Source organism: Moschus berezovskii, chromosome 14, assembly GCF_049115385.1.
Source record: "Moschus berezovskii isolate FMDL1 chromosome 14, NW_MosBer_1.0, whole genome shotgun sequence".
Classification (NCBI taxonomy): domain Eukaryota; kingdom Metazoa; phylum Chordata; class Mammalia; order Artiodactyla; family Moschidae; genus Moschus; species Moschus berezovskii.
This window is the reverse complement of record NC_142473.1, coordinates 60,704,206-60,722,905: the sequence shown is the minus strand read 5'-3', so window position 1 is coordinate 60,722,905 and position 18,700 is coordinate 60,704,206. Positions and strand designations below refer to the sequence as shown.

Sequence of the window (18,700 nt, the reverse complement as noted above, 5' to 3'; positions counted from 1 at the left end):
CTTGTCTTGTTCCAGATTTTAACAGGAAAGCATTCAGCTTTTCACCGCTGAGTATTATACTGGCTGTACATCTGTCACAAATAACTTTTATTCTGTTCAGGTATGTTCCCTCTATACTCACTTTAGTGAGAAATTTTATCATGAACGGATGTTGAATTTTATCAAATGCGTCTTCTGCATCTATTGAGATGATTTCTGTCTTTTGATGTGGTGTATCACATTGATTGATTTGCCTATATTAAACCATCCTTGTAACCTGGGATGAATCCAGTTTTATAATGGTATCTTATCTTTTTTTGGTTCTGTTAGATTCGGTTTGTTAATATTTTGTTCAGGATTTCTGTGTTGCTGTTTATCAGTGATGTTGGCCTATAATTTTCTTTTTTCGTAGTGTCCTTGTCTGGTTTTGGTATCAGGGTGGTGGTGGCTTCAAAGACTGACTTTAGGCGTCTTCTTTCTTCTTCACTCTTTTGGAAGACTTTGAGAAGTACTAGTACAAGTTTGTCTTTGTATGCTTGGTCCTAGAATTCCCTAGTGAAGCCATCCAGTGCTGAATTTCTGTTTGCAGGGAGGTATACATTTTTTGTTTTACAGATTCTATTTCACTTTGAGTAGTAAGTCTGTTCCAATTATCTATTCCTTCTCGATTCAGTTTTAGTGGGTTGCATGTTTCTAGGAATGTATCCATTTCTTCTAGGTTGTCCAATTCACTGGCATATAACATTCATAGTATTCTCTTATTTTTTTTGTATTTCTGTGGTGGGATGAGATATAATTTCTCCTTTTTCATTTCTTATTTTGTTTATTTGGGAATCTCTTTTCAGTGAACTGGCTAGAGGTTTGTCAACTGTGTTTATCCTTTCAAAAAAGAGCTTGTGGTTTTACAGATTTTTTTCTATTGTTTTTTAATCTCTATTTTATTTCCTCTCATCTTTACTAGGTTTTACAGATTTTTTCTATTGCTTTTTAATCTCTATTTTATTTATTTCCTCTCTCATCTTTACTATTTCCTTCCTTCACTAACTTTAGGTTTCTTCTTTATCTAATTCTTTTAAACAATAGGTTAGGTTGTTTGAGATTTTTTTCTTTTTTGAAGGCCTATATTGCTATAAACTTCCCTCTTAGGACTGCTTTTGCTGCATCCCATTTTTAATTTTGTATGGTTGTGTTTTCACTGACACTGGTCTCAAGGTATTTTTAAATTTCCTCTTCAAGTTGACCTACTGGTTTTTTTTAGCAACATGTTCCTAAGTAACTTTTTTTCCCCTTGTTTCTCTTTCTATGGCTGATTTCTAGTTTCCTGCTGCTGAGATCAGAAAAAATGCTTGACGTAATTTCTATCCTCTTAAATTTGGTAAGACTTGTTCTGTGTCCCAGTACGTGGTCTATCCTAGATCATGTTCCATGTGCACTTGGAAGGAATGTGTATCCTGGGTTTTGTTTTTATCACCGAAGAATTGATGCTTTTGAACTGTGGTGTTGGAGAAGACTCTTGAGAGTCCCTTGGACTGCAAGGAGATCCAACCAGTCCATTCTAAAGGAGATCAGTCTTGGGTGTTCATTGGAAGGACTGATGCTGAAGCTGAAACTCCAACACTTTGGCCACCTCATGCGAAGAGTTGACTCACTGGAGAAGATTGATGCTGGGAGGGATTGGGGGCAGGAGGAGAAGGGGATGACAGAGAATGAGATGGCTGGATGGCATTACCGACTCAATGGACATGAGTTTGAATGAATTCTGGGAGTTGGCGATGGACAGGGAGGCCTGGCATGCTGTGATTCATGGTGTCACAAAGAGTCAGACATGACTGAGCAACTGAACTAAACTGAATGTCACCATATCAAGATGTATCAAAATTTAAAAAACCAATTAAGTCTAACTGCTCTATTGTGCCATTTAGGATCTCTGTCGCCTTACTGAGTTTCTGTCTGAAAGATATGCCCACTGATGTCAGTGGGGTGTTAAAGTCTCCTACTATTATTATATTCTCATCAACTTCTCCCTTTTTGTCTGTTAGTATTTGGGTTCTTCTATAGTAGATGCATGGAGAAGGCAATGGCACCACTCCAGTACTCTTGCCTGGAAAATCCCATGGATGGAGAAGCCTGGCAGGCTGCAGTTCATGGGGTCACTAAGAGTCTGACATGACTGAACGACTTCACTTTCACTTTTCACTTTCATGCATTGGAGAAGGAAATGGCAACCCACTCCAGCCTGGGGAATCCCAGGGATGGGGGAGCCTGGTGGGCTGCTGTCTATGGGGTCACACAGAGTCGGACATGACTGAAGTGACTTAGCAGCAGCAGCAGCATAGTAGATGCATAAAATTATAAAATCCTCTTCCCCTGTTGATCCTTTTAACATTAGTTCTTATCTTTCTTTAGAGTCTTTGATTTAAAGTTTATTTTGTTTGATATGAGTATTGCAATTCTCAATTTCTTGTCATTTCCGAGTGCATATTTTTTTCATTCCCTCACTTTTCAATCTATGTGTGTCCTTCATTCTAAAAAGGGTCTCTTATAGGCAACATATATATTGTAGGCTCTTGTTTTTTTTATCCAATCTGCCACTTTATGTATTTGATTGGAGTCTTTAATCCAATGACATTTAAGGTAATTATTGATATGTATGTATTTATTGCCATTGAAAATCTTGTTTCCCAGTAGATTTTGTATTTCTTCTTTATTCCTTTTTTTCCCTTTTCCTTTTGTAGTTTGATGACTTTCTTTTGTATTATGCTTGAGTTCTTTTTGTTGTGTATCAATTATGTTTTTTATTTGTGGTTACTCTGTTTTTCAAGTATATTAATCCATCAATGTATCTACTAGCCTGAGACTGGTAGTCACACAGGCTTAAAAAAAAATCCTATGTTTTCTTACTCCCCTCTCCCACATTTTATAATTTTGATGTCTTCTCTAACATCTTTATGTTTATCCTTTTGCTGTTCATTGCAGTTATCACTATTCTCACAAAGTTTTGTTTTTAAACTCTGTACTGCCTTATTTAAGTGATTTTCCAATTGTGATTTTCTCTTTCCTATAGATTCTTGCTTCTTTTCTATGTATGTATGTATTTGATTATGCCATGCTGCATGGCTTGTGGGATCTTAGTTCCACGACCAGGAATTGAAGTTGGGACTGGCCCTGAAAGTGTTGAGTCTTAACCACTGGATTGCTAGGGAATTCCCTATTTCTTTTCTATTTACAGACAATCTTTCAATATTTCTTTTAGCTTGCGTTTAGTATTACTATATTCCTTTAGGTTTTGTTTGTCTGAGAAATTCTTTATCCTTCTATTCTGAATGATAATCTTGGTGTGTAAAGTATCCCAGATTGCAGGCTTTTCATTTTCAGAACTTTGAATATATATTGCCACTCCCTTCTGACCTGGAATGCTTCTGCAGAGAGATCAGCTGAGAGCCTTATGGGGATTCCCTTATAACTGACTCTTTGTTTTCCTCTGGCTGCCTTTAAAATCTTTATTATCTTTAATCTTCACCATTTTAATTATAACATGTTTTGGTGTAGGTTTGTTTGGGTTCTCCTTGTCTGGGCTTCCTGTGCCTGGCTGTTTCCTTCTGAAGTTTGGGAAGTTTTTATGCATAATTTCTTCAACTATAATTTCAACCCTCTTTCCTTTTTCTTCTTCAAGGATCCCTATTATAAACAGACTGGCTCACTTTATATTATCCAAAAGGTCTCATATATTGATTTTTTTTTTCTGTCTGCTATTTTGATTGGGTAATTTCCATTATTCTAATTTTCAGATCACTTATTTGATCTTCTTTTTTTTTTTAATTAAAACATGTCTAAGCTGCTATTCATTTTTTTAATTTTTAAAATTTTTATTTAATAAATGATCTTCTGCATTATTTAATAGTTTGCTATTCACTGCCTTCAGCTTGGCTTCCATCTTCAGCAAATGAGTTTTCTAGTTTTAATTGATTCCCCTTAATAGTTTCTAGTTCCACATTATAGTGATGTACATTTCTGTTGATAGTCTTTCTTAATTCCTTCAGTATTTTTACTACCTCCTTTTTGAACTTGGGATCTAGTAGACAGGAGAGGTCTGTTTTATTGTTTTTTCAGGGGACTTCTCTCATTCTTTTAATTGGCAGTGTTTCCTCTGCTTCTTTTTACTTCTATTTCTCTACGAATTTAGGAGGAGCAGTTATCTACTGTGGTCTTTAAGGGCTGTTTTTATGTGGGAACATTCCTGTGGAGGGGCTTCCCTGATAGCTCAGTTGGTAAAGAATCCACCCGCAATGCATGAGACTCTGGTTTGATTCCTGGGTTGGGAAGATCCGCTGAAGAAGGGATAGGCTACTCACTCCAGTATTCTTGGACTTCCCTTGTGGCTCAGCTGGTAAAGAATCCACCTGCAATGCAGGAGACCTGGGTTCAAACCCTGGGTTAGAAAGATCCCCTGGAGAAGGGAAAGGCTACCCACTCCAGTATTCTGGCTTGGAGAATTCCATGGACTGTATAGTCCATGGGGTTGCAAAGAGTCAGACACAACTGAGCAACTTTCACATTCCTGTGGAGCCTGTATGAGACTAATATTTTTGGTGCCAAGTTTGTTTTTTAGTATGGATACCTGTCATATCTTTCCTCAGTATGTGGTAGCTCTTATTCCCTTCATAGGGGTTGGTGCTGTGGTGACCAGAACCTGCACTGTATGTTAACTGGGGCCTCCTCTCTACTCTGTGGCTGTCACAGCCCTGTCAGGGGCAGGATCTGCTCCCCAGTTGTTGGAGTAGAAACCCCCAGATCCAATTCAAAACTCAGTGTGAGGTACATGGAACTGGCGTGCTTCTGCTGGGAGAGGAATCACTGAGTATTCCTCCACAGGAGCTGTCCACCAGAATGTGAGCTCTTTAGTGTCATCTGCCACCCATTGTGTGGGCTCACAAAGTACTCCGTTGTTGGCACTACCCTCGGCCCCGCCTCACTCATGGGAATGCTGGCAATCAGTATGAATGTCCCTCAGCTGCTGTGCTCAAAAGCCACTGGCCAAGATCTGCCAAAGTCAGGCACTGGGACTTGCTATAACGCTCCCCTGGAACTGCCATGGGAGCTATGGAATCAGTGTAGACCCTGGCCCACCTCTGCATTTACATGCCCACAAAGCCAATAGCTACTAAACCTGGACCCACTCCAGGCTCAGGAGCACAAGTAATCCACTGAGATGTCCAGCAGGCACTGAACTTACAAAGGCACCAGTGTTGTAAATCCATCAGTCACAAAGCTGCAAGCCCAGATTTCAGCCCTGCCTCAGTGTATGGCCAAGTGCCAGGGCTTGCAAGCTCCCAGAGCTCATAGAGGGGGAGCTGTGCCTGCTGTGAGCAAAGAGGAAAATAAGTTTTCTATGGCAGGGCCCCTCCCCTCTGTTTGTGTATGCATTAACAATGGGGCTTCTATGGTGGATGTAAGCTCCAGCTTGTACATACCCCCAGTTGTGGCATGGGCCACACTCCAGCTTCTTCAGGCTGTCTCCGTACAACCAACCCCAGTCCAGTCCTCTCCCCAGGTTTGTCTGCTGAAGCCTGAATTTCAGCACTCAGCCCCTGCATGTAATAGCAGATGCATGACTCATGCTAGGGAGTGCAACATGGTGGTCAGATCTTCTATACTGGTCTCTCTCTTTTGCCTGCCACAAGCCAATTGTTGTACACTCCTTTGAAGCTCTGATGCTCCCTTTCTGTCCTGACTGATCTCCCAGCTGATGAAGGGCATTCCCAGAATAAGGGAATCTTTCCTGTTTCATAGTTCCCTCCCAGGGTACAGGTCAAAGCACAATTCTGTATTTTTTTTCCTTTTGTTTTACGCAGTTACATTCTTGCAGCTTTGGTTGTATGAGACCTTTTAGGTGTTCAATAGTCATTATGAGAACTGTTCTGTGAGATGTATCTGTGGGAGGAGATGAGCACCATGTCCTTCTATTCTGCCATCTTGATCTCTCTGTTACTATTATTAATATGCTGTGTTTACACATAATGTTTGGACAGCAAAATTTAAAAATATAATACCATTGTTAAAAAAAAAAATCAAAACTCCAAAATGCTGATGGAAGAAATAAAAAATCATCCAAATAAATGAAGAGAGACATAAGACACATAGTGTTCATAGATTGGAAGACCCAACATAGTAAAGATGTCAGTCCTTCATAAATTGATATGATGGTTTAATACAACATGCAATTCCTATCAAAATTCCAATAAGATCTTTAATATAGACATTATTATTCTAAAACTTGTATGTACAGGCAAAGAAATCCAAATAGCAAAAATAATTTTGAAAGACAAGTGAGAGGGATCAATCTATAAGATTTGAAGAGTTATTCTACAGGTGCAATAATCAATAGAGTGTAGGATTGGTAGAAGAATAGACATCAGAATCAGTAGAATAGAATTTTAAAACTCAGAAATACATCCACATAAATATATTCAAATAAATTTTGAGGAAGGTGCAAAAGCAATTCATTGAAAAAATGGCTATTTCAATCAGTGGTCCTGGAGTAGTTGGATATCTAAAGGCTACACAATGGACCTCAACCTAATCCTTATCCTTATATAAAAATTAACTCAAAATAAATACAAACTTACATGTAAAATGTAAAACTATACAAAGCTTTTAGTAAAAAAGCAAGGAAAAACCAGTCCTTAGACTGGACTCCCAAGTGTGATATATAAAAGGAAAATTGATAAACTGACTTCATAAAAATTAAAAACTTTTCCTCTGTGAAAGACCATGTGAAGAGCATGTAAAGACTAAGTACAGATTGTGAGAAAATATTTGTGAGCCACATATTTGAGGAAGGATTCGTATCTACAATATACAAAGAATGCTCAAAACTCAGAAAAAAAGAGAAACAATCTCATTAGAAAATAGACAAAGACATGAACAGACATTTCACCAAAAAGGATACATAGATGGCAAGCAGGCACATGAAAATATGTTCAACATCAATACCCATTAGGGAAATTAGAATTAAAATGACAATAAGGTATCAGTATATATCTATAAGAATGGCTAAAATTAAAAATAGTGACAATACCAAACACTGGCAAGGATGCAGAGAAAATGGGTCACATATACAGTGCTGGTGGGAATGCAAAATGGAACAGCCACTCTGGAAAACAGTCTGGCAGGTTTAAAAAGAATTAAATATACAACTATCATACAACCAAGTAATTGCATTCTGGGCATTTATTCTAGGGAAATGAAAACTTATCTGTAAACAAATTTTCATAGCAGACTTAACTTTAAAAGTAAGAAACTAGAAATAAAAAACTGTAAATTCAGACATCATTCAACAGGTGAATGATTAATCTGTGGTACACCCATATGATGAAATATTATCCACAATAAAAAGGGATGAACTACTGATATATTCAATCACTTGTATCAATCTCACAGTGAATTATGCTGAATGCAAAAGGTCAATCCCACTGGTTATATATACTGTGTGATTCCATTTATATAATACTCTTAAAATGAAAAAATTAGAGAAAGAAGGGGAAGATTAGTGGTTGCTAGGGGTTAAGGATAGGTAGTGAGGGGATGGGGTAGGAGCAAAAGTGGGTGTGGCTACAGAAAGACAACACAGGGTGATAGAATTGTTCTGTTATCTTGACATCAAATCCTGTTATGATATTGTAGAATAGTTTTGCAAGACATTATCACTTGAGGAAATTGGTAAAGAGTAAAGATGATCTCTATTTAATTTCTTACAAATGCATGTGTTTCTAAAATTATCTCAAAATAAAAAGTTTAAATAAAAGAGGAAAAAAAAAAAAGGAACAAAGCCATAAATCACATACTATTTACTTACTGAGCATCTGCTATATGGCCAGGCCCTATGTCAGGTTCTCACATGATATATTTATTTTATTTTTCACAAACTCTATAAAGTTGATGCCTACTTCCTAAATGATCTTTCTGGAACACTGTTTCTCTGTGACACAGATAGCCTTTCTTGAGACATAGTCTGTAAAAAGGGTTTCTTAGTTAAGTAGTTTGAGAAACATAAAAACAATTATTTTCCTTTCTACTGTAGGAGTTTTCAAGGCCTTTAATATACTCATGTACATTATAAATATTCAAAAGGAGGCCATCATACACAGCTTTCTTCAAATTTCTTTAATTTTAAAAGTCTTGCTTTCACATGATGCCTATTAACAACTTGCTTAAAGAATTAGTATTCCTTTGCAATATACCATAATAAATGTTGGGTTATAAGTTTTCTATCAATATCCCTTCTGGAGTTGGATTTTATGAGTTATTTCAATTTAGGCTATAGATTTACCACCTAAGTATACTCTTCTGATGATCCAAACTACTTACCATGTAACAATATAAATAGATCGAACCACTAAAGTGAAGACCAACATTCCATACATGACCTGAAGAAGAAAGGAAAAATGAAGTTCGTAAGATCATTATTCTTTGGCAATGGAAGTATATTTTGTCTACAAAAATAGCCCTCCCAGTTAAATGTAAGCATTTAATATCTTTCATTACATTTTAAAGAACATATGTATTAATATAATTAAATAATTAAGAGTCATACTAACCTCTGAGGAAAGATCCTGCTTGTGAATAACCAATATCAGGAGTCCTGCATTAATTTTAATTCTGAATGGTTACAAGAAATTTTAAATATCTGCTGAAACCTGAAGAAATGCTGTATTTCTGCTTCATACTCCCTAGATATCCCTCCCTTTTTGTTAGGTTCACTTTTAGCAAATGATTCTACTTCCTATCTCATATATCTGAACTCTTTTAAACTCTCCTCCTAAGTGTTTCTGCATCCTCTCCCTGTATTCTTTCTCCCACTCCTAGTTTTCAAAGAAAGAGATGCCCATTTCTTCTTGACTGAGGTTAGTCCATTCCCCTGTGTTCTGTATTCTATATGTTCCCACATCTTCTCAGACTTGGCTCCAACAACTAACCTCTTTCTCTTCTATACTGAGCACTGGATAGGTATTACCAACTGGAAACCTGAAACTAGTAGGAAAATTTAACTTCTAAAAGCGTGAATTATTAAATACAAGAAAACTTCATAGAATATAAAGGTATAACATAATAAATATTTATAAAGCCAATAGCTGGGTACCATTCAGGTCAAGACATATGTTGTCTCTTCCCAGTCCAACTCTCTCCCCTACTCCTTAGAGAAAACCACTCTGACTTTTTTAAGTCGCGCATGACTGAGCGACTTCACTTTCACGCATTGGAGAAGGAATGGCAACCCACTCCAGTGTTCGTGTCTGGAGAATCCCTGGGACCAGGGAGTCTGGTGGGCTGTCGTCTATGGGGTCGCACAGAGTTGGACACAACTGAAGTGACTTAGCAGTAGCAGCAGCAACATACATTTGTTTTTGTCTTTTAAGATCCAGTAATGTTATATGTTGCCATGGTTCAATCACTTTTGACGTTACATAAATAAATATCATAACTTATATACCCATTGCTGTGCTGATGGACATTTTTGGGTTATTTCTAGTTTTCAATGCTACAAAACATTCTTATTCACACATTCTACTGCACACATACAAAAACTTCTCCAGAGTATGTACCTACAGATGTAGTTGCTGGCTCAGAGGGCATATAATTATCAAAATTACTATAAGTGTCAAACTGTTTTCCATTGATTCAATTCAATTCCAATTTCTAGGATTTCTTTGATCCATGTTATTTAAATTTATATTACTTAAATTCTAATGTAATTGCTTTATAGTCAGAAATTATATTCTGATTACAGTCATCTGAAATTTGTTAAGACTTACTGTATGAGCAAGTATATGGTCAATTTCTGTAAATGTGGATCAAAAAGTGTTTCTGCAATTGTTGGGTGCAATATTTTACATTTGCTCTATAGGTCAAATTTTTTAATCATATTGTTTTTCTTCTGTATCTTCTGTAAGGTACTGATAATTATGCACTAAAGTAACCTAAGATATAGACTTCTCTAGTTTTTCTTCTAGTTTAGTCAATTTTTTCATTATATATTTTGAGGTACTATATATATTAAAGGTACATACAAATTTTAAATTATAGTTTTCCAAATTGAACACTTTTAATACTACTAAGTAATCCTTTTCAATCAACAGAAATATTTCCCCCTCCTAAAGCCTGTTTTGTCTGATAACTATACCATATTTTCTTTTGCTTAGCATTGGCATGATATATATTTTTCCACTTTCACCCTTTCTATTTTGGACTCTCTTATAAGGCCCTATTATGATTCTTGCCTACTAGTTGTCTTCTACTACATAGAATCCAACTACATCTATTGGGCATTGCACTAGTCCCTGGGGAGATAATGGTATAAGTAAAGGGTTAATATACAGCCTGGGATGGTGTGGGCCTGGCTGAGAATGACCTCAAGACTCCCAGCCTTGAAAACAACAGGTAAGACAAATGAGGAGTGTTGTGTCTGCTTTTGTTGTTATCAAGGACTGCACATGTTGCAGGCTTGGGGCCTACATGAGAACAGTATAAAAGATGCCCGTAATAAAGGATGGTGAGGGGGAGAAAAGAAAGAAAAAAGGGGCTGTTGCTTCTACACATTACAGTGACTTCCATTACTCTAAGCTTTCAAACCTGGCAGATGTACACACATACATGAATGAGAGGGCAAAATGTGTTATCTTATACACAACGTATGTGTATAAGTAGAGCTCTGAATTTCTTGATAAGATGAAAATGTTATACTTGTTGTATCCTCTACCATGTATTTTACAATAAAAATAAATAAACACAGTATTAGATTAAAGTCTATTAGAGACTGATTCCTGGGCTTCCCTGATAGCTCAGTAGGTAAAGAATCCGCCTGCAATGCAGGAGACCCCGGTTCAATTCGTGGGTCGGAAAGATCTTCTGGAGAAGGGATAGGCTACCCACTCCAGTGTTCTTGGGCTTTCCTTGTGGTTCAGCTGGTAAAGAATCCGCCTGCAATGTAGGAGACCTGAGTTCAATCCCTGGGTTGGGAAGATCCCCTGGAGAAGGGAAAGGCTACCCATTCCAGTATTCTGGCCTAGAGAATTCCATGGACTGTATATGGGGTTTCTAAGAGTTGGACACCTCTGAGCAACTTTCACTTCACTTCACTTCAGAGACTGATTGCCCACATGCATTAGTAATTGCAGCTATGCTGCTATAACAGTGAATAGAAAAGTCATGATCTCTGCAATCACAGCCTAGTGAGGAGAGGGATAAGTAACCATGCAGTTAAAATGTAGTACTTTAACTCTGTGACAGGGACTGAACAGAGCATTTTGTAAGCACACAGGAAGGCCACCTAATGTAAACTTATGCAGATCAAAGAGACTTCCATGGACTAGGGATGTAATGTATAACAGGAGATGTAATTAACACTGCTATATGTTACATATAAAAGTTGATAAGAGTAAATTCTAAGAGTTCTCATCACAAGGAAAAATGATTTTAATTTCATTAATATACTGTATCTCTATGAGATGATGGATGTTCACTAAACCTTCTGTGGCAATCATTTCATGACGTATGTAAGTCAAATCATTGTTCTACACTTTAAAATTATACAGTGCTGTATGTAATTTATGTCTCAATAAAACAAAGAAAAAAAGAAAGACTTTTTGGAGGATATAATGTTTAATTTTATAGCAGAAGTATTAGTAGGATAAGAATTATTAGTAATAACAAACATTATTAAAAGAAGGTGGAAGAGAGTAACTGGGGGACTAGAAAAAAGTAATGCTGTCTGCTGCTGCTGCTAAGTCGCTTCAGTCGTGTCCGACTCTGTGCGACCCCATAGACGGCAGCCCACCAGGATCCCCCGTTCCTGGGATTCTCCAGGCAAGAACACTGGAGTGGGTTGCCATTTCCTTCTCCAATGCATTAAAGTGAAAAGTGAAAGTGAAGTCGCTCAGTCATGCTGTCTAGGACACACTTATTGGAGAGAAGAGCAAAGAAAATGAGTTAGAAGGTAAGCAGAGATCAAATCTGCTTTACAAGTCACGTTAAGGAGTTGGGACTTTATGTAAAGAACAATGCAAAGTCAATAAAAGTTTCAGCAGTAGCTCAATATGATCACTCATGTATTAGAAAGATGTCCCTGCCATGTTAGAGAATGAATTAGGAGGTGAGACTAATGGAAAACTGACCACTGACAAGATATTGTAGTGACCTAGGTGAGACATGGGGCCTGAATTAGGGTAGTATCAATGGGAAAGGAGAAAAATGGATAGATTAGGGAGATATTTAAGGTTTAGAACAACTTTAAGGTGTGGTGTAAATTGTTTAAGGCTTATCAAAATTACTAAAAGTGTCAAAGTGACTGATAATCAATTTGATATGGGAGTAAGTAAAAGTTGGGAACATCTATGATGGCCTGGTTTATGACTTGGACAGTTGAGTGCATAGTTAAACTGTTTATTGGGTTAAAGAATAATATGAAAACAAAGACAAGGGATGAAAATGTTATTTGATTTCTGTGTAAACTGAAATAAAATATCTAACTGACTTTGAGGTGTCAGTTAGATAGCCAAGTGGAGATTTGTAACAGGGGTTGGATATCTGGGTCCAAATCTTAGAAGAAAAAACTGAGCTTAATTAACAGATTTACAATCATCAGCATAGAGGAGTCGAAAGAAATGGATTATTCAGAGAGCATGTTAAACATATCTAATGATGGATAACATCCTATACCCTGGAAGTACAATGGGGATTTTCCAAATAAATTTTCTTTTCTTCACAAACATCTCTATCCTATATATATATATATATATATTTAATTTATTTATTTTAATTGGAGGCTAATTACTTTACAATATTGTAGTGGTTTTTGCCATATACTGACATGAATCAGCCATGAGTATATATGTGTTCCCCATCTTGAACCTCCCTCCCACCTCCCTCCTCATCCCATCCCTCAGGGTCATCCCAGTGCACCAGCCCTGAACACCCTGTCTCATGTATCGAACCTGGTCTGGCGATCTATTTCACATATGATAATATACATGATTCAATGCTATTCTCTCAAATCATCCCACTCTCGCCTTCTCCCACAGAGTCCTAAAGTCTGTTCTTTACCTCTGTCTCTTTTGCTGTCTCGCATATAGGATCATCATTACCATCTTTCTAAATTCCATATATATGTGTTAATATACTGTATTGGTGTTTTTCTTTCTGACTTACTTCACTCTGTATAATAGGCTCCAGTTTCATCCGCCTCATTAGAACTGATTCAAATGCATTCTTTTTAATAGCTGAATAATATTCCATTGTGTATATGTACCACAATTTTCTTATTCATTCGTCTGCTGATGGACATCTAGGTTGCTTCCATGGCCCAGCTATCCTATATATTTTTATTCTCCCCTAGGAACCTGAGGCAGACCCCCATAGTAGCCCACTCAGTATCTACTCCTGCCTCTATCTTTATAAAAGACTGATTTTATTAGGATGGTTGTATGTCCAGCTATAAAAGCTTGATTTCCTAGGCTTTCTTAGAGCTAGAAGTGTCCACATAACCTTTTTTCTATGCATATTCAAAGACTGCTGTTGTTCAGTTACTAAGTCATGTCTGACTCTTTGCAACCCCATGACCTGCAGCAGGCCAGGCTTCCCTATCCTTCATTTATCTCCCAGAGTTTGCTCAAACTCAGGTCCGTTAAGTCAGGGATGCCATCCAACCATCTCAACCTCTGTCACCCCATTCTCCTCTTGCCCTCAATTTTCCCCAGCATCAGGGTCTTTTCCAACAAGTTGGCTGTTTGCATCAGGTGGCCAAAGTATTGGAGCTTCAGCTCCAGCCACAGTCCTTCCAATTAATATTCAGGGTTGATTTCCTTTAGGATTGACTGGCTTGAGCTGCTTGCTGTCCAAGGGACTCTCAAGAGTCTTCTAAGATTATTCATTTTTAAATAAAAAGAAAACAGAATGTACTTTTCCATTCTCTACAACTTTCATTTTAAAAAAATTTCTATAAGGAATTTTTATCTCTCTCCATATTTAATAAATTTTTCAATCTCTTTTTATTTATTTATTTTTATTGGAGGCTAATTACATTAATATATTGGTTGGTTTTGCCATACATTGACACGAATCCACCCTGGGTGTACATGTGTTCCCCTTCTTGAACCCCCCCTCCCACCTCCCTCTTCCCCATATCCTTCCTCCAGGTCATCCCCGTGCACCAGCCCCAAGCATCCTGTGTCATGAGTCGAACCTGGACACCAAAGAGTATAATAAAAATAGTATTTGCATTTTCTCGCTGCTAAAGCATCATAGAAATATACTGTGTGTAAGCTGAGACCTGGTACTAATTCCTAAGAAGCTTAGGAAAAAAACATGTTATGATTTTGCTTATCAGTAAAAAGAAAGATTTCTTGAGCAAGGCAGAAAAACAATTTTTTCTTCTGTGATTTGGCATTAAGATGCCTATATGGAAAGATTTGAAGACAAATGAAACAGAGAGGTAAAAGAGGGCAAATTAAGTAGGCTGAGGCTATAGTGTGGGACCTTAAAAACTGTGAAGTGAAGTGAAATGAAGTGAAGTTGCTCAGTCATGTCTGACTCTTTACGACCCTGTGGACTGTAGCCTACCAGGCTCCTCTGTCCATGGGATTTTACAAGCAAGAGTACTGGAGTGGGTTGCCATTTACTTCTCCAGGGGATCTTTCCGACTCAGGATTGAAGCCGGGTCCCCACAATAAAGGCAGATGCTTTACAATCTGAGCCACCAAGGAAGTAAAAAACTGTAGATAAACAATAATTATTTTGATAATGAGGGAGACTGACTTTCAATATTTCTTCAGAGCTACATTCTCCATGACTGTATGTCTCCATGACATGACAGAGACATTATGTCTATCATAATAGACATGGATCAAGCAAAAACATGGAAAGGAGTTCCAAATAACTGACCACTTTATTTTCTACCAAGTACTTACTGAATGAGAATTCTGAGTGACTCAGCAGTAAAAAAAACTGCCTGGGATGCAAGAGACACAGGTTTTTTTCCTGGGTCAGGAAGATCTGGAGAAGGAACTGGCAACCCACTCTAGTATTCTTGCCTGGGAAATCCCATGGACAGAGGAGACTGGTAGGCTACAGTCCACAGGGTCGCAAAAGAGTCAGACATAACTGAGCGACTAAACAACCACAAATTATTGAACACAGACTGTGTGACAGACATTGGACTAGGCATTCGTCATTCAAAGATGAAAAGATACCCTATTTCTGACCTGAAACAGCTCAGTCTAATAGAGAGACATATGTAGCCATGTATCTAGCACTTGGATCTGGTTTCTAAATTCCATTCTCCAATAAAAGAAACCAAGGCTCCATGGATATCAGGCCTGGAGCAGAGAAAGAACAAGATGAGTCAAGAACATCTTCTTGTGCCAAAACGTAAAACATATTCAGAGTGATGGGAACAGGTCAAAAGGACACGGATACCAGCCTGAAAGTGCTCCACTGGCGAAATCTGAGGATTTGTGTACCAAAATATATCATGATAGTTCAGTTCAGTTCAGTTGCTCAGTCGTGTCTGACTCTTTGTGACCCCATGGGCTGCAGCACGCCAGGCTTCCCTGTCCATCACCATTCCCGGAGCTGGCTCAAACTCATGTCCATCGAGTCAGTGATACCATCAAACCATCTCATCCTGGGTCGTTCCCTTTTCCTCCCGCCTTCAATCTTTCCCAGCATCAGGGTCTTTTCCAATGAGTCAGTTCTTCACATCAGGTGGCCAAAGTATTAGAGATTCAGTTTCAGCATCAGTCCTTCCAGTGAATATTCAGGACTGACTCCCTTTAGGATGGACTGGTTGGATCTCCTTGCAGTCCAAGGGACTCTCAAGAGTCTTCTCCAACAACACAGTTCAAAAGCATCAATTCTTCAGCGCTTAGCTTTCTTTATACTCCAACTTTCACATCCATACATGACTACTGGAAAAACCACAGCTTTGACTAGAGGGACCTTGTCTCTGCTTCTTAATAGGCTGTCTAGATTGGTCAGAGCTTTTCTTCCAAGGAGCAAGCGTCTTTTAATTTCATGGCTGCGGTCACCATCTGCAGTGATTTTGGAGCCCCCCAAAATAGTCTGCCACGGTTTCCATTGTTTCCCCATCTATTTGCCATGGAGTGATGGGACCAGATGTCATGATCTTAGTTTTCTGAATGTTGAGTTTTTAGCCAGCCTTTTCACTCTCCTCTTTTACTTTCACCTAGAGGCTCTTTAGTTCTTAGCTTTCTGCCATAAAGGTGGTGTCATCTGTGTATCTGAGGTTATTGATATTACTCCCAGTAATCTTGATTCCAGCTTGTGTTTCATCCAGTCTGGCATTTCACATAATGTACTCTGTTTATAAGTTAAATAAGCAGGGTGACAACATACAGCCTTCACATACTCCTTTCCCGATTTGGAACCAGTTCTAACTGTTGCTTCCTGACCTGCTTACAGATTTCTCAGGAGGCAAGTCAGGTGGCCTAGTATTCCCATCTCTTCAAGAATTTTCCACAGTTTGTTGTGATCCACATAGTCAAAGGCTTTAGTATAGCCAATGAAACAGAAGTAGATGTTTTTGAGGAACTCTCTTGCTTTTCTGATGATACAGTGGATGTCGGCAATTTGGTCTCTGGTTCCTCTGCCCTTTCTAAATCCAGCTTGAACACCTGGAAGTTCACAGTTCACATACTGTTGAAGCCTGGATTGGAGAATTTTGAGCACTGCTTTGCTAGCGTGTGAGATGAGTGCCAATTGTGCAGTAGTTTGAACATTCTTTGGCATTGCCCTTCTTTGGGATTGGAATGAAAACTGACCTTTTCCAGTTCTGTGGCCACTGCTGAGTCTTCCAAATTTGCTGGCATACTGAGTGCAGCACTTTCACAGCATCATCTTTTAGGATTTGAAATAGCTCAACTAGAATTCCATCACCTCCACTAGCTTTGTTTCTAGTGATGCTGCCTAAGGCCCACTTGTCTTCGCATTACAGGATGACTGGCTCTAGGTGAGTGATCACACCATCATGGTTATCTGGGTCATGAAGAACTTTTTTGTACACTTTTTCTGTGTATCCTTGCCACCTTTTCTTTATTTCAAAGAAATCATGATATACCAAAATAAATCATGATAGTTACAAATCAGTGAATACTGCATAAAGTAGGAATATAAGAGAGAGTCCAAACAGATAAAAATAAATAAATTCAAAGTTTAATAATTAAGAGTATTTTCATAAGTCTCAAAGTACTTTACTGCCAAGTTCTTATTAATTATGAAAGGACAGTGAACAATTACACAATGGAGATGTCTAGTAGACACTATCATAAGTCATCCTGTTCCAACATGTTGACAATAAACTTTCATGTGGTTTGGGGAAAAAGTTCTTTTTATCATCCTTGCAGCTTTTCTGTAATTCTGATATTGTTTAAAAGTAAAAGACATTTAGACAATAAAGAATTCCATACTAACCCACTGGAATAATTAACAGCTTCACATTAAATGCCCAGAGTGAATTCAAGTCTTTCACTCTCGGAGAAAGGCACTCAGCTCATCTGTGGTCAAGAAACATTTATGAGGGTGGGAGATCAGGTAGGGATTTGTGGATAAAGCCCCAGTGAGTGGGAACCTATGGTGGTAATCAGTTCAGTTCAGTTCAGTCGCTCAGCCGTGTCCGACTCTTAGCAACCCCATGAACCACAGCACACCAGGCCTCCCTGTCCATCACCAACTCCCGGAGTTCACTCAAACTCATGTCCATCGAGTCAGTGATGCCATCCAGCCATCTTATTCTCTGTCGTCCCCGTCTCCTCCTACCCCCAATCGCTCCCAGCATCAGAGTCTTTTCCAGTGAGTCAACTCATCGCATGAGGTGGCCAAAGTACTGGAGTTTCAGCTTTAGCATAAGTCCTTCCAATGAACACCCACGATTGATCTCCTTTAGAATGGACTGGTTGGATCTCCTTGAAGTCCAAGGGACTCTCAAGAGTCTTCTCTAGCACCACAGTTCAAAAGTATCGATTCTTTGGCGATCAGCTTTCTTCACAGTCCAACTCTCACATCCATACATGACCACAGGAAAAACCATAGCCTTGACTAGACGGACCTTGGTTGGCAAAGTAATGTCTCTGCTTTTTAATATGCTATCTAGGCTGGTCATAACTTTCCTTCCAAGGAGTAAGCGTCTTTTAATTTCATGGCTGCAATCAGCATCTGCAGTGATTTTGGAGCCCAAAAAGTAAAGTCTGACACGGTTTCCACTGTTTCCCCATCTATTTCCCAAGAAGTGATGGGACCAGATGCCATGCTCTTCGTTTTCTGAATGCTGAGCTTCAAGCCAACCTTTTCACTCTCCTCTTTCACTTTCATCAAGAGGCCTTTGAGTTCCTCTTCACATGGTGGTAATAGGTAATGGGATTTAGGCATTTGGAGTTTGTAATGAACTTACTCAATTGCCCAAACATAGTAAAGAGAACCTCTAACAGAAAAAGCCAAGGGCTACAGTCAGGGGAATCCAGATTTTTCTACCACCTGATTACTGTTTCAATACGTAAAGTCACTTGAATAAGTCACTTCACTCATTTTACTCTTGGATTCCCATTTGTAAAATGAAGGGACTGAACTAGGTGACTGTGGTTTCATATTTTTATAATCGTAGTCAAAATACTGATGTTAAGAGGCCTTTTGTTTTGGGAGTTAATAGTACAAATTA

General features: G+C 38.4%; 1 protein-coding gene across 1 annotated transcript in view; it reads right to left on the bottom strand.

The window, feature by feature from the left end:
• ACER3 (alkaline ceramidase 3) overlaps nucleotides 1–18,700 on the bottom strand; it is a 151,779-nt gene that overhangs the window by 37,320 nt on the left and 95,759 nt on the right. The window contains exon 7 of the mRNA XM_055423741.2: nucleotides 8,347–8,405. Coding sequence (XP_055279716.2) covers nucleotides 8,347–8,405 — 59 coding nt within the window. The remainder of the gene's footprint in view (nucleotides 1–8,346; nucleotides 8,406–18,700) is intronic.